Source organism: Cebidichthys violaceus, unplaced genomic scaffold (genome assembly GCF_023349555.1).
Source record: "Cebidichthys violaceus isolate CVI_PGR_0920_01 unplaced genomic scaffold, fCebVio1.0.p SCAF_22, whole genome shotgun sequence".
Classification (NCBI taxonomy): Eukaryota; Metazoa; Chordata; class Actinopteri; order Perciformes; family Stichaeidae; genus Cebidichthys; species Cebidichthys violaceus.
Window position 1 is genome coordinate 186926 of NW_027176395.1, and position 20013 is coordinate 206938.

General features: G+C 40.7%; 2 protein-coding genes across 2 annotated transcripts; one reads left to right on the top strand and one right to left on the bottom strand.

The window, feature by feature from the left end:
* Positions 1-60: 60 nt before the first annotated feature.
* LOC137877970 (zinc finger protein ZFP2-like) lies at positions 61-9449 on the top strand. Its single transcript, XM_068718152.1, is given in 6 exon segments — positions 61-336; positions 2498-3009; positions 3325-3625; positions 7895-7992; positions 8137-8624; positions 8626-9449. Coding segments are annotated over 6 exon segments (1653 nt in total). The 5' UTR covers positions 61-281; the 3' UTR covers positions 8825-9449.
* A 1330-nt stretch (positions 9450-10779) lies between these two features.
* Positions 10780-15024, bottom strand: LOC137877969 (uncharacterized). Its single transcript, XM_068718151.1, has 9 exons — positions 14961-15024; positions 14135-14203; positions 13545-13643; positions 13273-13374; positions 12917-13015; positions 12645-12746; positions 12289-12387; positions 12017-12118; positions 10780-11527 (listed from the first exon to the last, which is right to left on the bottom strand). The coding sequence occupies exons 2-9, from the start codon at positions 14155-14157 to the stop codon at positions 11311-11313; spliced, it is 843 nt and encodes a 280-aa protein (XP_068574252.1). The 5' UTR covers positions 14158-14203; positions 14961-15024; the 3' UTR covers positions 10780-11310.
* Positions 15025-20013: the final 4989 nt, after the last annotated feature.

The window sequence follows — 20013 nt, forward strand, 5'->3', positions numbered from 1 at the left end:
TGGGGTAAATACTGATCCACACTCCGGAGCAGTAGGTGGCGGTAATGCACCAATAAGATGGAGACCAACCGCCGTATAACCAGAAGAAGAAGAAGAAAAACGGAAACTACTGGACGCTGTTTTCAACCCTGAAGTCCGGAGCCTAAGAGCTCGTGTGTTCTCTTCATTTCTTCCCTCAGTCTTTAAACAGTGTTCATGCTCCGGCTGATAACTTTGATGTAGTTTGGAGTGAGACTCGGTTACAGGAACTTAGGCTCAGAGATCTTCTAAAACGTTGAAACATGAACCGTTTCTCGAAACTCGGCACGAGACTTGAGGAGCGAAGTGAACGACGTTGTAAGTACTTGAACTACTGGATTACAATACTGCAAACCTACATTAAAACCATTAGTATCATTGTATGCTAGCTTGTGGCGTTAGCATGTTGGCTTGTAGCTACAGCAGCATGGGCCAACAGTGAACATACACGTGTTAGTTCATGTTGGAGACTCTTTGTGAGCTGTCGACGTTATAAAAACGAGTTTTTAGGACATTTGACGTGTAAAATACACGACGGACAGCGAGTGGGTTTGTACACCGTATAAATGTGGAGGAATGTGTTTTAATGAGCACAAGGCAACAATCAACAAAATCCAATGTCTTAGTTATTACAGCTTCCACTTGTAGTCTAATCCCCCCCCCCCCAAAGTCACTTTCCACCAATCGGATCAGTCGGCTGAATCACATAAACAAAGCACCCCTGCTTACCAAATATGGTGCCTTACATAATACCTAGTTTGGTCAGAACATGTTGACAGGATATTCTGCTCGTTTGACGGGAAATGTCTGGGAGTTTCCAGGCGCCATCATCCTTCCCTCTGAGGCTGCTTCGCCTTTCTCCTTCTGCTCCAAACAGGTTTTGAGTTAATAACATTTTTGTAGGCTGAAACTGCCTTTTTTCAGGGAACCCATTTTATCCATTCTTTCAATTGTTGGGCAGTCTGATTCTATTTGTCCCGCATATATTTTAATATTGGAGGTAAGACCTTGGCATCGGGCGGCTCGGGCTCAAGACTCACTTTGACTTTTACCCATTTCCTCTAGTTAGTCGTTTACAGTTCCAGGGTCAGAGCGGCAATCTCGACCCCCGTCTGAGGACAGCCTCTCACCTTCTGGGAGGAATCAGCTATTCTTTGGGCGCTTCTGTCGTCCAACGGAGTTCAGATCCCTCGTCTAATCCTGGGTTTTACAAGTTACGATTGTGCTGTTTGTTCTGATAAATAATCAGAACAAACAGCACAATCTGAGATGAGAATGGTCAGCAATGCACCAATTGCCACCAACAATCCTTCCTGTGATCTCAACAACCCCTTTCCATCAACTGTCGCTGCTCTTCCTCTGATTATTTAGAAACTATGTATGATCAATGTCTGTATGTATGACAACTCTACTCCTCTCTGTAAGGCCCCAACATCTGGGCGTACAGCCAATCATACACTGGGGAGGCAGCGCAAGAGTTTACACTGGCTGCTAAGTTGAGTTTCCACACACACATCTGGGCGTCCTGCCACCACCGAGTTCACGGAGCCTGAACTTTTGATTAGATTCTTATTATTGGGCTGCTTGTCACACAGTTACAAATGTCCTCTTTGTTTCACCCGACCGTTTTTCCGCAGAATTAGCTTTATCATCAGCACACAAAAAAAGTCTCTTGAGTTGTCCGAGTTTTTGTTTATCCACACATCCAGGCGTCCGGCCAACACAGTGCCGCACACGCCTTTTCTACAGAGAGCAGTTGATGTGTTGCTATGACTAACTGTTTAGTTGCTACACATTTTACTGTGAGCCTTTCAACATTTAAAACTCGGTGAGGTTGAAAATACGTTTTTAAAAGTGGTTCAAAAGAGTTTTTTCACCGACTATTTGAAGACGTTTATTAAACTTTCACGGTTAGACGATATTTCACCGGGATTTTCAAATTTGGCTTTCAACTGAGAAATGTGTATCTGGTTTCTTAGCAAGCCTCTAAAATGATGATGTACTATTAACACAATGTAGAGGATGAAAAATGTAGTCTTCAAATCCTGTTGAAATCTGGTCTAAATTTGAACGTTGAATCAACAAAACTTTCACTTTTGAACGTCTTCAAAGGAAAAATGCTCGCTGGTTTATGTTATAACATAATTCAACATAATAATTGTCTTAAAAGATTGGCAAAGTTGGAAAGGTTTCTACAGATTCAGGTTTTCCGTATCAATAACTCTTTAGTGAAACATTGTTAAAACACAAACGATGCCCGTCTACGGGTACGGTGGACAACGAGCTACAGCCTCATGAGACGAGTCTACACCGCGTGCGCAATTATTAGGCAAGTTGTATTTTTGAGGATTCATTTTATTATTGCACAACTGCAGAGCTCTCCGTCAATCCAAGATGTTAATAAACGTACAGGAGACTATTTGCTCAATACTTAAATGTCTTTGTAACGTCTCTGTGTGTGTTTACTGTTTTCCTGCAGACGTCCAGCAGCTGTTGGTGGTTAAAGAAGAGGTTCCTCCTGAGCAGCAGGAGTGGAGCTCCAGTCTGGACCAGGAGGACCCAGAGCCCCCACACATTAAAGAGGAACAGGAGGACCCAGAGCCCCCACACATTAAAGAGGAACAGGAGGACCCAGAGCCCCCACACATTAAAGAGGAACAGGAGGAACTCTGGACCAGTCAGGAGGGAGAGCAGCTTCAAGGGCTGGAGGAGGCTGATGTCAAGTTCTCATTCACTCCTGTGAAGAGTGAGGATGATGAAGAGGAAGCTCAGTCCTCAGAGCTTCATCAAAGACAAACTGAACAGATGGAAACAGAAGCTGATGAAGAGGACTGTGGAGGACCAGAACCAGACAGGAACGTAGATCCAGATAGACATCCAGAACCAGATACTGATGAGAAGACTGGAGACTCTTCTGACACTGATGACAGTGATGATTGGAAGGAGACCAGAGAACCTCAGTCAGGTTTAAACTATGTGAAACCTGATGAAGTCCTTGTCAGTGATTCCAGATGCAGTGCTGGAGAGAAACTATTTAGATGCTCTGAGTGTGAGAAAACATTTGGCAAGAGAGGAACTCTGAAGACACACATGATAATCCACACAGGAGAGAAACCTTACAGCTGTTCAGTTTGCGAGAAATCTTTTGCACGTAAAGAGGCTTTACAGAGACACATGAGAATCCACACAGGAGAGAAACCATTCAGCTGTTCAGTTTGTAAGAAATCTTTTGCACAGAACCCTGCTTTACAGAGACACATGACAATCCACACAGGAGAGAAACCATTCAGCTGTTCAGTTTGTGAGAAATCTTTTGCACATAAAAATGTTTTGCAGAGACACATGACAATCCACACAGGAGAGAAACCTTACAGCTGCTCAGTTTGCAAGAAATCTTTTGCACTTAAAAATGTTTTTCAGGAACACATGAGAATCCACACAGGAGAAACACCTTACAGCTGCTCAGTTTGTAAGAAATATTTTGCAAACAAACAGGTTTTACAGATACACATGAGAATCCACACAGGAGAGAAACCTTACAGCTGCTCAGTCTGTAATAACTCTTTTGCACAAAATGGAGATCTGAAGAATCACATGAGAATCCACACAGGAGAGAAACCTTTCAGCTGCTCAGTTTGTAATACATCTTGTACACGTAGACATGGTTTACAGAGACACATGAGAATCCACACTGGAGAGAAACCTTTCAGCTGCTCAGTTTGTGATGAAAGATTTAGGCGCAACAGAGATCTAAAGGTACACATGAAAGCTCACACAGGAGAGAATCTCCTTTAGCTCTGTTACCCAATCACCCCTCCACATATCCCTTGAACACCAGAAGTATGCTCAAGTAAACACATTTATATGGTAATTAATTCATAACTTTCTTATTTTAAAACTATCTTCGATCTTTCCACCTCATATTATGACTCAGTACCTCAAAGTAACGACACAACTCATTATCTTTGATAGTTTCTCATTATCGTGACTCACAATGTTTGTTGTTTTCAGTAAAGTTACTACAAGGAGCTTTTATCTTGTGTTGATTCTGGCGCCCCTTGTGGACAAAGGTGGAAGTGTTTCAGAGCACCAGAGTCCCTTTAGAAGAAAACCTCATTTTACTGCAGCAGTCTGTCTCACTATTACAAAATATCTGTGAAATAAACTGTAAATGTCAACCAACGTCTTCAATCAGCCGATGAAAAAACGTTCACTTTTCAACATTTTTTCTCCGATGATCATTTTACAACTGGAAAAAAATGCTCACTGGGTAAATAGAAACAGACCATCTTCTCTCTGATGGTCTGTTTACTGATGCAGGTCAGATAGAGGATCAGTGGTATTGAGACCGTTTCAGAACCAGTTAAAAGTTCCTTCCAGAAAATAGAAAATCGAACGCAAACGTTTTATGTTGTCAGCTTCTAAAATGTGATGTTGAGGCATATTTCTTGTTTTCTGTGTGCTTGTGAGTTTTATTTTGGATAATGCATCTGTTTCTACACCATTAATATGCTTCTTTCACACTGATGCATCAGTAATAATAATAATAATCTTATTATGGAGCACATAACAGCCACAGGGACAGTTTCCTCCACTGAATTATTGTAATACTTTAAGTACACGTTGTGGATTGTAGTCATAGTATCACATGTCGAAAGAACGTCATGAAAAAGTCATATTAAAGTTTGATGAAAAAAGTCAAAGGTTTCTCAGGAATCATAGACTTTTATATCGATCGATGTTTCTCTTCTGTTTATCTGTTGAAATCCACTTTTACAAAAGACACAGTCGACACAACAAATGTACAAAGACTTGATTTTTATTCTCAAATTGTTCTTACAAAAAGAAAAAAAGGTTTTCAGTTTAAAAACTTAAAGAGCAACCTTTTAGAAATTTGTTTTGGGAGGTCAGAAGCAAAATCAGTAATACAGCGAAGAATTATTACATCTTGGCAGGAAATATGGAATAATGACAAAAAGGGTAGAAATAACAAAATTCAGACGTCAGTCAGAGTGAGAAGTGATAGAAGTAAAAGTAGAAAAGAAGACGTTACTTTCAGTAGATTAAGGTTCGGACATACAGGACTCAATGACACCTTATACATCATGAAAGAGACAGAGTGGGATAAATATGAGATATGAAACTGTAAAGAAAGTGTTGAACATGTGCTGATAGAGTGGAGGAAGTTCAGTGTGGAAAGAGAAAGACTGAAGGGCAGAGTTTAGAAGCAAAAATGAAGAGAAGAGACGGAGTTCTTGGAGTAGCAACCAGCGGGAAGTTTTAATGAGCACACGGCAACATTCAACAAAAATCCAACGTATCAGTTATTACAGCTTACACTTATAGTCTAATTCACCCCCCTTAAGTCACCTTCCACCAATCAGATCAGTCGGCCGAATCACATAAACAAAGCATCCCTGATTTCCAATACTGGGCCTTGCCTAATACCTAGTTTGGTCATGTTCTTTCGAGGACATTGTACCCAAACAAGTTGACATGATGTTCTGCTCATTGACCGGGAAATGTTTGGGAGTTCCCGGTCGCCACGACCTATCTCAGGTCGCTGGCACTCATACTTTCTAAGAAACATTTGTTTATTCAACTGGATTGAGATATCAGAATCAGGCCATGGCTTTAGTTTAATTCTAAGTTATATGATGATTTTCTTCAACAAGAGTGATAGATTTAGGAAGGGAGAGGAGCATCAAAGGACTGTTAGAGATAGGGGACAAACAAGTTCATCTTAAAAGGGCTTCATTTAATTTATGAATGGAACGACTTTAATATCCACAATATAACTTATATATGAGGATTATTATCATTTTAATTTTGTTCTTATTTTATTTATAAATAACATTATTATTGTGTTTAAATAACTGTCACAATGTCATGATGTTACACACTCCGGTCCAGTAGGTGGCGGCATGCACCATAAACGTTGGTTTGTAGTCCGCCATTATACTGAAAGAAGAAGAAGACGACGACGACTCATATCCCGGTAGCCTACAAAGCTATTGAAGTTAGCTTAGCATGCTAGCTGGAAACAGACGGACGGGGACGGAAGTTATCAACACAGCGCTAGTCAGAGTTTAATGAGAGTAAACGGTGTTTTTAACGGAGTTTGTCTGGAGGAAACGTTTCTGTCGCTGGTGGATTGTTTCCTGGTGTCCTACGGAGCTAATGAAGTTAGCATGCTAGCAGGAAGTAGACGGACCCGAACGTAACCTCCTAACACAGCGCGGGTTAGAGTGAGAAACCCGTTTTTAACGGTTAGTTTGTCTGGAGGAAACGTTTCTGTGGTTTAGTGAAAATGTCTAAAGTCCAAATACTGAGATGTTTAGTCAACCAGCGACTAACTGCGGCTGCTGAAGAGATATTTGGTCTGTTTGAAAGAACGATAGCAGAGCACGAGGAGGAACTCTCTCGTTCTAAAGAGCAGAACGAGCGACAACAGAAACTACTGGACGCTGTTTTCAACCCTGAAGTCCGGATACAAAGAGCACGTGGGTTCTCTTTATTTCTTCTCTCAGTTCTCAAACTCTGTTCATGCTCCGGTTGATAACTTTAATGTAGTTTGGAGTGAGACTCGGTTGATTCAATGAATCTGTTTCTTCTTCTTCTGATCTGTTCTCTCTGCTTCTAGATGACAGAAAATATTTAAACGTAAAGTACAAGTTTGTTCTCTATGATATGTTCATGGTCACATAAGAGTTGATTAAAACATGTAACCTTAATTTACAGAATGAATACTAGTTACTTACATAGTCTATTTAATTCTTCCATATTTTAAATCTGGACTATCTCAGCTGCAGAACGGTACCAAACGGTTTGATATAAATCCATGAATACAACCTGATCAATGATAGAATGAATGAAACGATCATACAACATACAGACCTATGTAGATATACATGTGTTCAGATGTGGCAGGAGCGGGTTTGGGGGGGGGTCAACCTTGACCTCTAGGTTCCTGAGAGCAGTCTATAGACGAAGTTTATTAGTTCAGATTGTGTCATCGTCACATTTCAGTTTCCTCATCTTTACATGGATTTTCTCAGTGGGGGGGGGGGACCTCAGGTATTTACATTAGATACAATTGATCAACAGTTTCAAGCTCCCCATTGACCCCTCCAGTCACCCGCTTCCTCTTCTGAGCCTTGTCACACAAAGACATGTGTCTTTATTACTCTTGTCTATCTCTGAGAATCTTCACACCTCAACATTCTCTGGTTGAACTGCAACCCCCATTTGGTTACTTCCTCTTATCACAGCAGAAGGCAGAGATACCCCACATGGTCCTGTTCCCACTCTGCTAGGTACACAATCATATGTCATATATATATATATATATATATATATATATATATATATATATATATATATATAGTTTTGTTGGTGAATAAGGCACATAAACTAAATCACAGTAGAAATGTACTTGCACAACAACATTTTCTATCACACTACCAAGGTGGAGCGCTATTGGTTCAGAAACGGAGCGCAGCTATGATGCACGTCCACGGTTACGTTGTGGCTGCTTCTGAAGGTTCTGTCCACTGTTTCTACGGTGGCAGGTTTACGTACATTAGTCAACTATAACTGCCCACATGATCACATCTCAGCCGGACTGTATGCAGGATGCAGGTTCTTTGAATACTTAACAATGTTGGGTAGTACCACACTTTCTTACCACGTAAACTATTGATGACCTCATTGCTGCTGGTGCGTTGTGTCTTTACAATGTGTGTCGGCATGTCTGTTTGGTAACTGTGCACAGGGAGTGTAAGAGGGAATGATGGCAGGAAAACAAGTGTATCTACAGGAGACTGTTTGCTCAATACTAGTATTTCTTTGTCACGTCTCTGTGTGTGTTTTCCTGCAGACGTCCAGCAGCTGTTGGTGGTTAAAGAAGAGGTTCCTCCTGAGCAGCAGGAGTGGAGCTCCAGTCTGGACCAGGAGGACCCAGAGCCCCCACACATTAAAGAGGACCAGGAGGACCCAGAGCCCCCACACATTAAAGAGGAACAGGAGGACCCAGAGCCCCCACACATTAAAGAGGAACAGGAGGACCCAGAGCCCCCACACATTAAAGAGGAACAGGAGGACCCAGAGCCCCCACACATTAAAGAGGAGCAGGAGGAACTCTGGACCAGTCAGGAGGGAGAGCAGCTTCAAGGGCTGGAGGAGGCTGATGTCAAGTTCTCATTCACTCCTGTGAAGAGTGAAGATGATGAAGAGGAAGCTCAGTCCTCACAGCTTCATCAAAGACAAACTGAACAGATGGAAACAGAAGCTGATGAAGAGGACTGTGGAGGACCAGAAGCAGACAGGAACTTAGATCCAGATAGACATCCAGAACCAGATACTGATGAGAAGACTGGAGACTCCTCTGACACTGATGACAGTGTTGATTGGAAGGAGACCAGAGAACCTCAGTCAGGTTTAAAGTCTGTGAAACCTGATGAAGTCCTTGTCTTGTTTAGATGTTCTGAGTGTGAGAAAACATTTGGCACCAGAGCACATCTGAACAGACACACGAGAATCCACACAGGAGAGAAACCTTACAGCTGCTCAGTCTGTAATAAGTCTTTTGCACAAAATGGAGATCTGAAGAATCCACACAGGAGAGAAACCTTTCAGCTGCTCAGTTTGTAAGAAATCTTTTACACGTAGACATGGTTTACAGACACACATGAGAATCCACACAGGAGAGAAACCTTACAGCTGCTCAGTTTGTGATAAAAGATTTCGGCGCAACAAATCTCTAAATATACACATGAAAACTCACACAGGGAAGAATCCCCTTTAGCCCTTTTACTCAATCACTTCATATCCCTTTGAGCGGTGGGCCCATAGGGCGGCGGCTCAATGTAGATTTTTCAGGTTGTTCCTGGTCGAACCATATGTCTCATGTCCCGGAAACCAGACCCTCACCAGCGACAACATGCTTTTCTTTTCTTTTTTTTTTCATTGTTTAATCTAGTTGATTGATTGAAGGGTAAATATGGAGACAAGTGTATTGGCATACAGATGAGTATATGTACATGTGTAAGTGTCTCAATATTTTGACTTAGTAGGTATGACCAGAGGAAGTTCAAATTATATATAGTTTTAAATGGAATATGTACACCAGAAGTATGCTCAAGTAAACACATTTATATGGTAATTAATTCATAACTTTCTTATTTTAAAACTATCTTTGATCTTTCCACCTCATATTATGACTCAGTACCTCAAAGTAATGACACAACTCATTATCTCTGATAGTAAAGTTACTACAAGGAGCTTTTATCTTGTGTTGATTCTGGCGCCCCCTGTGGACAAAAGTGGAAGTGTTTCAGAGCACCAGAGTCCCTTTAGAAGAAAACCTCATTTTACTGCAGCAGTCTGTCTCACTATTACAAAATATCTGTGAAATAAACTGTAAATGTCAACCAACGTCTTCAATCAGTCGATGAAAAAAACTTTCACTTTTGAACATTTTCTTTCTCCGATGACAGTTAAAAGTTTCTCTCAGTAACTTTAAAGTTGCGGTAATGGACTCCTCAATATCCTCAGCAGTCAGTAACTGAGTACATTAGGACTCAGACAAGTTATCAATTTATCACACAACTGTCATTTTGACCGCAAATGCTTGAAAAATTTGAGAAAATAATCACATTCACGGGTCGAGTTTCAACCTTTGCCACTTTTTCTGTTAATTGAAGCAGATCATTATGTTGAAATACAATTGAATAACATTAAAACAGTCTATGAAACACGTCGATAAGGATAATTTAAGTACCTTTTGGTGGTGAACAACAACTGAGTCACGAGAGGCAAAAGTGAAACTACTTACCTTTTGCTTAACTGTTACACCTGGTGAAGACGCAGGAAAAAAGCAGGACTCAATAGTCCTGAACAACCAGGACGGCAAAAAAGACTATCACAGTGGTGGGAAAAACACAAAAAGGCCTGAAACAGAGGAGCAGGAAGTAACACAAAACAAAACAGGAAACACTGAGAAATGACAAAATAAGAAAACATAACTTAGGAAAAAGGAGGAGACATGACAATCTCAGGTGCTGCACAGACAAAAAGGAGGGAAGTCCACAAAGAGAGGGACTGTGGTCAAACAGTCCTTTTTGTTCAGGAAGCTTCCGCCATGATAAGAGCCGTTTGAATTCTCTAAATGCTAAGGAAAGGTGCTTCAATGCTTCCTTTATTAGCTCCTTAAGCATAGGAAACACTGGACCTTCCTTTGAAAAAGGAAAGATGATTTAAAGTGACGCAGCATTCAGCCATGAAAACAGACGATATCCTCGTCTCACACAGGTTGAACAGTTCTACTCATAGTCATAAAGTAATGGGACTCATGATGATGAATATGAACAGACAGTGACCATACATTTCATTTTATATGTATTTATCTACTTCAAACATGTAACGAATATGTAAAAAAATATGTAAAATATGAAATAAAATGAACAGTAAATATAGTAAACTGTCAATGAACAAACTTTTGTTCTCAATAACAAAAACAAGCTCAGCCTATGATAGATTATTAATCTGTAAAAAAGCTAAATACACCCGAACTGTTGAATCTACATTAATGCAGAAAATGTCCCTCAATAACTTTTATTATGGACACAATTACAGCCAGAGAGCGCTGAGAGACGAAACCCCTTTTAGATTATTGATCATCCTTTCATTCAGTCACGTGACGCTGATCACTCCTGTCGGCTTTGATGAGTTTGATCATTTAGAGAGGAAACGCCTCGACTCTGACAGGGATGAAACGTATTTATTAGTGATTAGTTACTATTATTCAGTACAGTGATCATGTGAACAGACACAAAAGTCTCTCCAGCTGTTAAAGCCGACTGACAGCTGTGATCAGAAACAGACGTCGCTTCACGTGACGATACGAAGGAAAGGACGTCTCATTTATCGTAAAACACATTTCCTCGTTTCCTCTCTCCTCGCATGGTTTCCTTGCATCTCTCCGTGCATCCCTGGTGGGAGGGACTAAGACGCAAGGAAAGGACGCAAGTGAGGGAAACAAGGATGTAATTAAGAGACTTGGGATGTACCCTTAGTGTGGACTCATCCCACCTTTATAAGATGAACAAACCCTGCACACGGGGCTCTTCATCCCTCAGAATGCACACTCAGTGTGATGATTGAACCTTCTCTGCACAGAGAATAAATGATCCAAAGGCAATGTTCATTATGTTAGTATTATAGGACTCACTCTGTACTATTATATCGTTTTTCCACCACAGCCTCAACGTTGTTTCCATCCCACTTCAGACACTAAAACCAATGGAAAAGAAACTTGCCCAGCTGGGCCTGCAGCTGGGCCTGCTGGGCCTGCAACTGGGCCTCCTGGGCCTGTAGCTGGGCCTGCTGGGCCTGCAACTGGGCCTCCTGGGCCCGTAGCTGGGCCTGCTGGGCCTGCAGCTGGGTCTGCAGCTGGGCCATCTGTTGGGCTCCAGAGGGAGGAGAGCTCAGCTCCTGGTGTCTCCTCCTCCTATTGGATAAAATGTTATCAATAACTTATAATCAATCAATACAAATAAGATTATTCACAACTGTTGAATCCAAAGCTGATTCTGGGTATTACTTCTCACTGTAACATGAACTCTGCTCCATCATGAGGGATCATTCTACAACAATAGGAACATTTACAGGCGTTTGGATTTTCAAGTTGATTTGACCGACTTTAGTGTCCGTCAGTACGAACACAAGCAGCAGAAAAAACTCATGGAAGTATGATAAAACATGAGAGTTTAAATAATGGTCACATCGTCACCGATATGTTGCAAAAAGAGAGCAATAATCACTGATGTTCACAGCTTCATGGATACATATTAAAGCGTGTGAAAGAATGTTTCTGACTCACAGATCTCACAGGAGGTCGCTGGTTAAACATGAGCAAGATGTTCACCAAACCTGAACCAAGTAGTGTCTCTGACCCTGTTAATCAATGCAGATACACTTTAATGTTCATCAAGCTCACCTGAGGGGGAAATTAATGAGGCGATCGTTTGAAATGTCACTCTTGAAGAACACACCAGAGTCTGAACAAAGATCTTCATCTGATGAAGGACTGAGGTTCGGCCTGCAGCAAATAACAACACAGTGATGATGTGATGATGCTACTTCATTAGTATTAAATATACATTCAAAGCAACATGACTTCAGATATGATAACAGTGAGTGGAACAAGACCTCAGAGGTTAAACATGTGAAGTGTGACTGATGTTCTTAATGACGTCACTAAAAACGTACTTCTTGAAAGGTTCAGAGAGTGTTTCTTTGAAATCCTCAGTGCGACCTTGTGACGAATCATTCCTCTTGAACAGTGCAAGTGCTTTCTTCAGAGGGTCTCTAGAAGAAAGAGAATCCCACACATGTCAACATCTCATGTTTGTCTCTTCAAGTGTTCAGGAAGCATCACTCCTGAGTAGTGTGACTTTGTTGAGGAGGTTTAAAAGTAGGAAGGAGGTCGCTGTTTGTTTCCTGTTTCATACAAACATCAACACGCTTCTATTAAGCATGAGCAAGATGTTCACCAAACCTGAACCAAGTAGTGTCTCTGACCCTGTTAATCAATGCAGATACACTTTAATGTTCATCAAGCTCACCTGAGGGGGAAATTAATGAGGCGATCGTTTGAAATGTCACTCTTGAAGAACACACCAGAGTCTGAACAAAGATCTTCATCTGATGAAGGACTGAGGTTCGGCCTGCAGCAAATAACAACACAGTGATGATGTGATGATGCTACTTCATTAGTATTAAATATACATTCAAAGCAACATGACTTCAGATATGATAACAGTGAGTGGAACAAGACCTCAGAGGTTAAACATGTGAAGTGTGACTGATGTTCTTAATGACGTCACTAAAAACGTACTTCTTGAAAGGTTCAGAGAGTGTTTCTTTGAAATCCTCAGTGCGACCTTGTGACGAATCATTCCTCTTGAACAGTGCAAGTGCTTTCTTCAGACGTTCTCTAGAAGAAAGAGAATCCCACACACGTCAACATCTCATGTTTGTCTCTTCAAGTGTTCAGGAAGCATCACTCCTGAGTAGTGTGACTTTGTTGAGGAGGTTTAAAAGTAGGAAGGAGGTCGCTGTTTGTTTCCTGTTTCATACAAACATCAACACGCTTCTATTAAGCATGAGCAAGATGTTCACCAAACCTGAACCAAGTAGTGTCTCTGACCCTGTTAATCAATGCAGATACACTTTAATGTTCATCAAGCTCACCTGAGGGGGAAATTAATGAGGCGATCGTTTGAAATGTCACTCTTGAAGAACACACCAGAGTCTGAACAAAGATCTTCATCTGATGAAGGACTGAGGTTCGGCCTGCAGCAAATAACAACACAGTGATGATGTGATGATGCTACTTCATTAGTATTAAATATACATTCAAAGCAACATGACTTCAGATATGATAACAGTGAGTGGAACAAGACCTCAGAGGTTAAACATGTGAAGTGTGACTGATGTTCTTAATGACGTCACTAAAAACTTACTTCTTGAAAGGTTCAGAGAGTGTTTCTTTGAAATCCTCAGTGCGACCTTGTGACGAATCATTCCTCTTGAACAGTGCAAGTGCTTTCTTCAGAGGGTCTCTAGAAGAAAGAGAATCCCACACACGTCAACATCTCATGTTTGTCTCTTCAAGTGTTCAGGAAGCATCACTCCTGAGTAGTGTGACTTTGTTGAGGAGGTTTAAAAGTAGGAAGGAGGTCGCTGTTTGTTTCCTGTTTCATACAAACATCAACACGCTTCTATTAAGCATGAGCAAGATGTTCACCAAACCTGAACCAAGTAGTGTCTCTGACCCTGTTAATCAATGCAGAGACACTTTAATGTTCATAGAGAGAGAACGACCACCAGGTGGTGAATGAGATGATTAAGATTATCAGACATTCAGCCACAACAACTGCTGGATGCACAGAAACTACCAAGTAGGAATCAGAAGTGACCGTTGATATTTCCTGACTTCAGTGTCCGTCAGCGTGGATCCAGATGAAGTTAAGTTACAGGTAGTAATACTGGAGCAGCACATGACTGACAGAGACACTGACTCTATGAAGGAACACAATATGAAATGACTTACAACCGCTTTAAGTCTTTCTCCATGATCCCTCTGTGTTCTGGACAGTCTGGTCTCTGCTGCAGCTCTGAGCTGTAACACACACACACACACACACACACACACACACACACACACAGTATGACTTGGAGTTAACAGGACCTTCTCTACAGAAGTGAATCCAGTCAGAATGGAGCTATAAAGCACAACATGAGCAGTAGAACTGGACCGTTATCTTCCAATAAGAAGCGGGTGATGTGACTCTCTGCTTTCTAAATGTCCACAACTGAGTTCATTTCCATCATTTAATCACATTAACTCCACAATCAGCGCTAGAATAACAGCCTTTAACCCGAGCTGCGCTCATGGATCTGACTGTAGTTTGATCAAGTCAATGCAACATCTGCAGGAGTCCCATACTCTAGATCTGTTCTATGTGCATTTGAGTAACGGTCTACTTGTTCCATTGTGAAGCTTCATGAACTCAGAAAATAGAGAAAGACAAATACAGGTCGAGTTTCAGCTTTTGTCCACTGTCGAGTGAAAAAAATAATAAAAACAAAACATTGTTAACGCCTTCAAAAAACTAAATTCTGATCAGTTTTATTCTGTTTAGTTTTGTTGTTGTGATATTAATAAAAACATGTAAAATAACCAGTTACAACAGCTTTAGAGGGTGAAAAATAACTGCGTCACAAGAGAATCAAAAGTGAAACTAAACTACTTTAACCAAAAAACAGAAAAACATGTAGAGATAAACGAGACAAATAAGAAACAACGTCTACATATCAGAGAAAGAAACTAATGACAAGATGAATTAAAGTAGCCGAGACTTATGATGCACATATACCTTATGAATGTATTAAAATAATAACACCGAGGCTGTCCCTGACCGATCCGTTCCAGACGCCCAATCTGTTCTGCGCATGTGTGGGAGCGCCTCGAGGGAAGAACCGCCCCTCTGCCTCTGATTGGCTACAGCCTGCTAAGCGCTAATGTTAGCCTAGCTATGATGCTAACCGGCGCTTCGAACTAGAAGGACCCGGGAGGAGCGACTCAGTCACGGCTGCTCACGTTTGTGTTCCCGTAGAAACGAACCAGACAGCTGGAAGGTATCAGAAACTGACAACTGGAACCTCATGAAGTATGCTTACTAATGAGAACCAACCCCCTAAACTCACCCTTCAGGAAGGAAGTGTACTTCATGTTTTGTCCATTTTGTGCTACTTTATACTTTTAAATTAAAAAAATACATATTTATTTATTGATGTGAAGTTATTACGAGGCTTCAGCAGAGTGAGTTAGTCAAACCAAGGTTGTTTCTTCAAAAGTTATGCTGTTGTTTTTGTATGAAAATGTTAAAATAAAAAAGATTTATACAACAAGTCAAATAACAACTTAATAATAAAGACTAGACAAGTCTAGATATACAATGTACACCAGAATAATATATGTGATTACGTAATAACACATAATATAAATGTAATATAGTATATGATGTATACTATGTTTTAATTTTCATAATTTCCCCATATTTGACAAATATAACGTCTAGGCAGGCACCACAGTTCATAGTGGTGATAAAGTCATGATGTTACACACTCCGGTCCAGTAGGTGGCAGCATGCACCATACACGTTGGTTTGAAGTCCGCCATTCAACTGAAAGAAGAAGAAGAAGAAGAAGAAGAAGAAGAAGACGACTCAACTCCCGGTAGACTACAAAGCTATAGAAGTTAGCTTAGCATGCTTCTTACATGCATACATCTTCTTGTGTAAAGTTATTTTTGCATGTTTAGATACAGAATTATAGAAAAATACCAGAAGGCAATTAATGTGTTCATGCATTGACTTCTGCAAGTATGTGTTTTCCTTTGTGTAATGTTATAGTTTCTGTTGTCTCTGTTTAGTCACCCAGTCCAACGCACCTTTTTAACTTTATCCACCAGGTGTCGCTGTTTCTCCTCTTGTATGTATTGTTTTTAATGGTTTTGAGGAAATGTGTTGTTATGATTTAGGTTAGATGTGTTCCTGGTAGTTTTAATATCCCTTGTCTAGTAATGTGCATCCTGAGCTTAGTACATACTGTAATATCAAAAGAACGTATCTAAAAAAACAAGAGTGAAATCACACATTGACATTTAGTTATTGCTGAGGGAGCAGAGGTGCAGAATTTTGTCTTCTGAAGAAGTAAATAAATGTTGGAAAACAATCAATTGAGTTGTCTTTTTCCATGTCCAACCCACACCCATTACATATGGAAAAGATTGAAGGTAACTTAAGATGGGACTAATTTATAGACTGCAGGAACTAATTCAATTTCAATATTTTTTTTAATTTTGGGGCTTTTATTTTGTAGGCTACCCACCAAGTTGCTGTAGTTCACCCGGTGGATTTGGTAAGTGCATTTGAATATGATGTAATGGAAGAGTATCGTGACTTTACACAGATGGTCCTCAGAAACCTGAGACAGGAGTGACAGGATATGACCAGCTAAAGGAAGAGGAATCAACAGAAGAACATCCAATCATTTTGGGGTGAACACAGTGGAGATCATGGCAGTGCTGGATTGACTTTGATGAGTGGAACCTTCTCTTGGTGCTCTTGTGGGTTGCGTGGCAGTTGAAGGCCAGCGTCACACGATTCCACAGTTGATGGCGTCTGACTGGGGAAAAGTGGTGTGGAAAGGACCGTCACTGGAGGTGCAGTCCTCCACCCCAGAGCCACCAAATGTTTCATCCATTCACTGTAAAAGGACACAACAGGATTCCACTAAGAATCAGATGTACAAAGTGATCATTTTAAGCTTGTCTGCAGAGATACAACCATGTTACATTGTTAAATTGTGAGGTGGCAAAATACTGAACAGGGAAAAGATTGATACTCAGAGAGTCCAGCTAACATTTAAGATGCGTACACAGAGCAAGCTCTGACCACGTAGTATTCCCAGGTGATATTTATTGCCCTCTCCTGTTGCCAGAGATCTGTCTTTCACCCTTTTATACGTTGTGGGAATTCTGTAAAAACAGAGTAATGTTAAAAACATTCATATTTTATTCTAATCCATTACAAAACAAGACGGTACCTGTCAGGGATTCGTGGCATTCTGGCCGCAAGGATGGCAACGGGCCCAAGCCGTCTGCAGAGGAGGACTGTGGTGGTTCCGGGTTAGTTTCAGTGGGGCAAAGACTGAACGTGGATGCTGGCTGGGTCCCAACCTGAGTTAAGGCGGTGCAAACTGTAGGCCAGAGTGGATGTTTGAGGTTCATGAGTGGGGAAGACAGGAGGCTAGGTGACAACACTGTTTACAACACAAATCTGATGCATTTCCATTTCTGAGTTTACAGGAGAGAATGATAGTCTAAACATTGAAAAGAATTATCCCCGTGCGTTTAACTATTCATATTTATCATAATAATGACATTATTTACCTTGATTGTGTCCTGCAGCTCTTATTTGCTTCATTATGTTCATGGCAAACGAGGGATCTGGAAACAGATCCAAGGTAATGATGGCCATCCAAATGGACAAAGAAATAACAAAGTTCTTAAGGTTTCATACTTGTCTGAACACATGCATATCAGTCAGTCAGATATTATTCACGGAGAGGACTTTCTACACTTTAACTCCTAAATATCAAACTTGTCTGAAGCTACCAGTGACTCTGGGAGCTTGTAAACCCTCACATGGTCTCCACCAAAGTACGTTCTTATTCCAGCTTCATTTTAATCATAGCGTTGTTCAGAACAAAAACATGTATGTGACTTTGTAAGTATTAATTGATAATGATGCTAAAAATAGAGAGGTTGTTTTTAATCTCCAATAGCCTTATAGTCCACAATCCGCAATGGACGCTTCAAAGCGGTCCTGCTCCAGACCAGCAGACCTGCAGCACTCAGACGTTCAGTAAGTATGCGGGACTATATACCTTTTATACTGATGATGTTGTTAATAGCTATGTTTTGCATTTACTTGTATTACCGTTTAGATGTATCTTGCATTGGTTTGTGTTTTTTCCAGATATTGTGACAAATGAAGTGTTTGAATTGATAGCTAATGTAAGCTAGCTGATCCTAACTGTGCACTAGCACATTGTAATGTGAATGTTGTAGTTTCATGTCACATGTATGACAATGCTACTATTCATTATGTCTTCATATTAAGTGATGTAGCTACAGAGTGGTAATTATCTTATGAACTTTTTAGCAGAGAATCCCGACCAGGAACTGGGAAAGTACTTCTTGATTTAATATTTAAAAAATGAGCCCAGAATCCTACAGTATATGCAGCACTTTTGTACCACGTTATTGTTACCTGTAAGTTCTTTTTTTTTTAATAACTTGCGTTGTTGGATGTGTTTCTCCCCCGTGGCTCGAGAAGAACTTGTCTAAAGTCATTTGTACATTGTACAAATGTGCAGATCCAGTAGTGTCGTCCACACCGGTCTGCTGCAGGTGAGCGAGGACAGGATGGACGTCCTGGTGCCGAGCCGAGGAGCAGAAGGTGCTTCTGCAGAGGAGAGAGCTGTCCAGCCTCCTCCAGCAGCAGGAGATGGAGAAGGCCATAGCCTCCTTCAAAGCTGATGGTGAGTGTTGGTGTTTTCTGTCGTTTGAACGTTGTCACAGTATGACTGTGCTGGTTGTTGTAGTTTTAATCTGATTTGGTCTTTTCGGCTGCAGCCCAGGAAAGCGGTGGCTTTACGCACAAAAGTCTGTCACTGAGGGAATGACTGATGAAGCTGCAGCGTTGGAGGCAGGAGTTTCCCCATTGGCTGTTAGTTTTTACAATTATTTCGGATATTAAATTGACGCAGTCTTCAAGTATTGAAGTCAAAGCTTTCTTAACCATGTCATGTGATCTGTTACTTCAGCTCTCTGTAACGAGGAATTAGTGTGAGTATGAAGATGAACAGGAATTCACATTATTTCTGTTTGATTGCATTATGAAGAATTAACATGAAAAAAAGCAATGTCACATTTAATATGTTTGTATTTTGTTGTACATATGTACCGAGGAGGAGACGGTGGTGGGAGGGGGGTATCATACTCTATGTCCAGAAATCCACAATTGAGATGCAATTTCCCTTCATATTGAGAAAAACCAGCAAATAGTGCTTTTGGCTGCAAGAATCACACAGGTTGACAGTAAATAAAAAAAACATGTTATGACATAAAGTGTTATTGATCATCCACAGTGTGGAAAGTTCAATATCAGCTCAGTGAGAAGGTTCAAGAAGTCCATTTTCATTTTGAATGGCCGCAGCGGGCTGTTTAACACGGAGCATGTTCCATCCTTTTACCTCCACGCTCCACGGAGTCCGCTTGCGCTGAATATGCGGCAATGCAGCTCCAAACTGGCAACCGAGCAGGACAAAAAGACAAAGGTTCATACAGTGATACACAACCAAACAGCTGCGGGACATTTACTTTGAAAATTTCACTTACAGGAAGTGTTATGGTTTCCTATAATATTGTTACAGTAGCTAATACTAGTGATGGAGGAAGTACTAAGATATGTAAAGAAAAGTAAATACACCACCATGTAAAAATATTACAAGTTCTTTATAAAGAAAGTATAAGTACTTATTGTGCCGTAAAATGTTGATGCATTAACGAGTTCATCGTTTTAATGTTGCAATCAGAATCAGAACCGTTTGCCAAGTACGTCACACACACACACACACACACACACACACACACACACACACACACACACACACACACACACACGAGGAGTTTGACTTGGTGGCTGGTGCATAACAAACAATGAACACAGTGCGAAAATCTAGACACAATTTAAATAATATCTTAATTATCTTAATAAGTATCTTATTAATAATAATATTAATAAGATACGGTAAACAGAGTGCAGTACCTTAAAACAAGTATATTATAAAAGTGGCAAA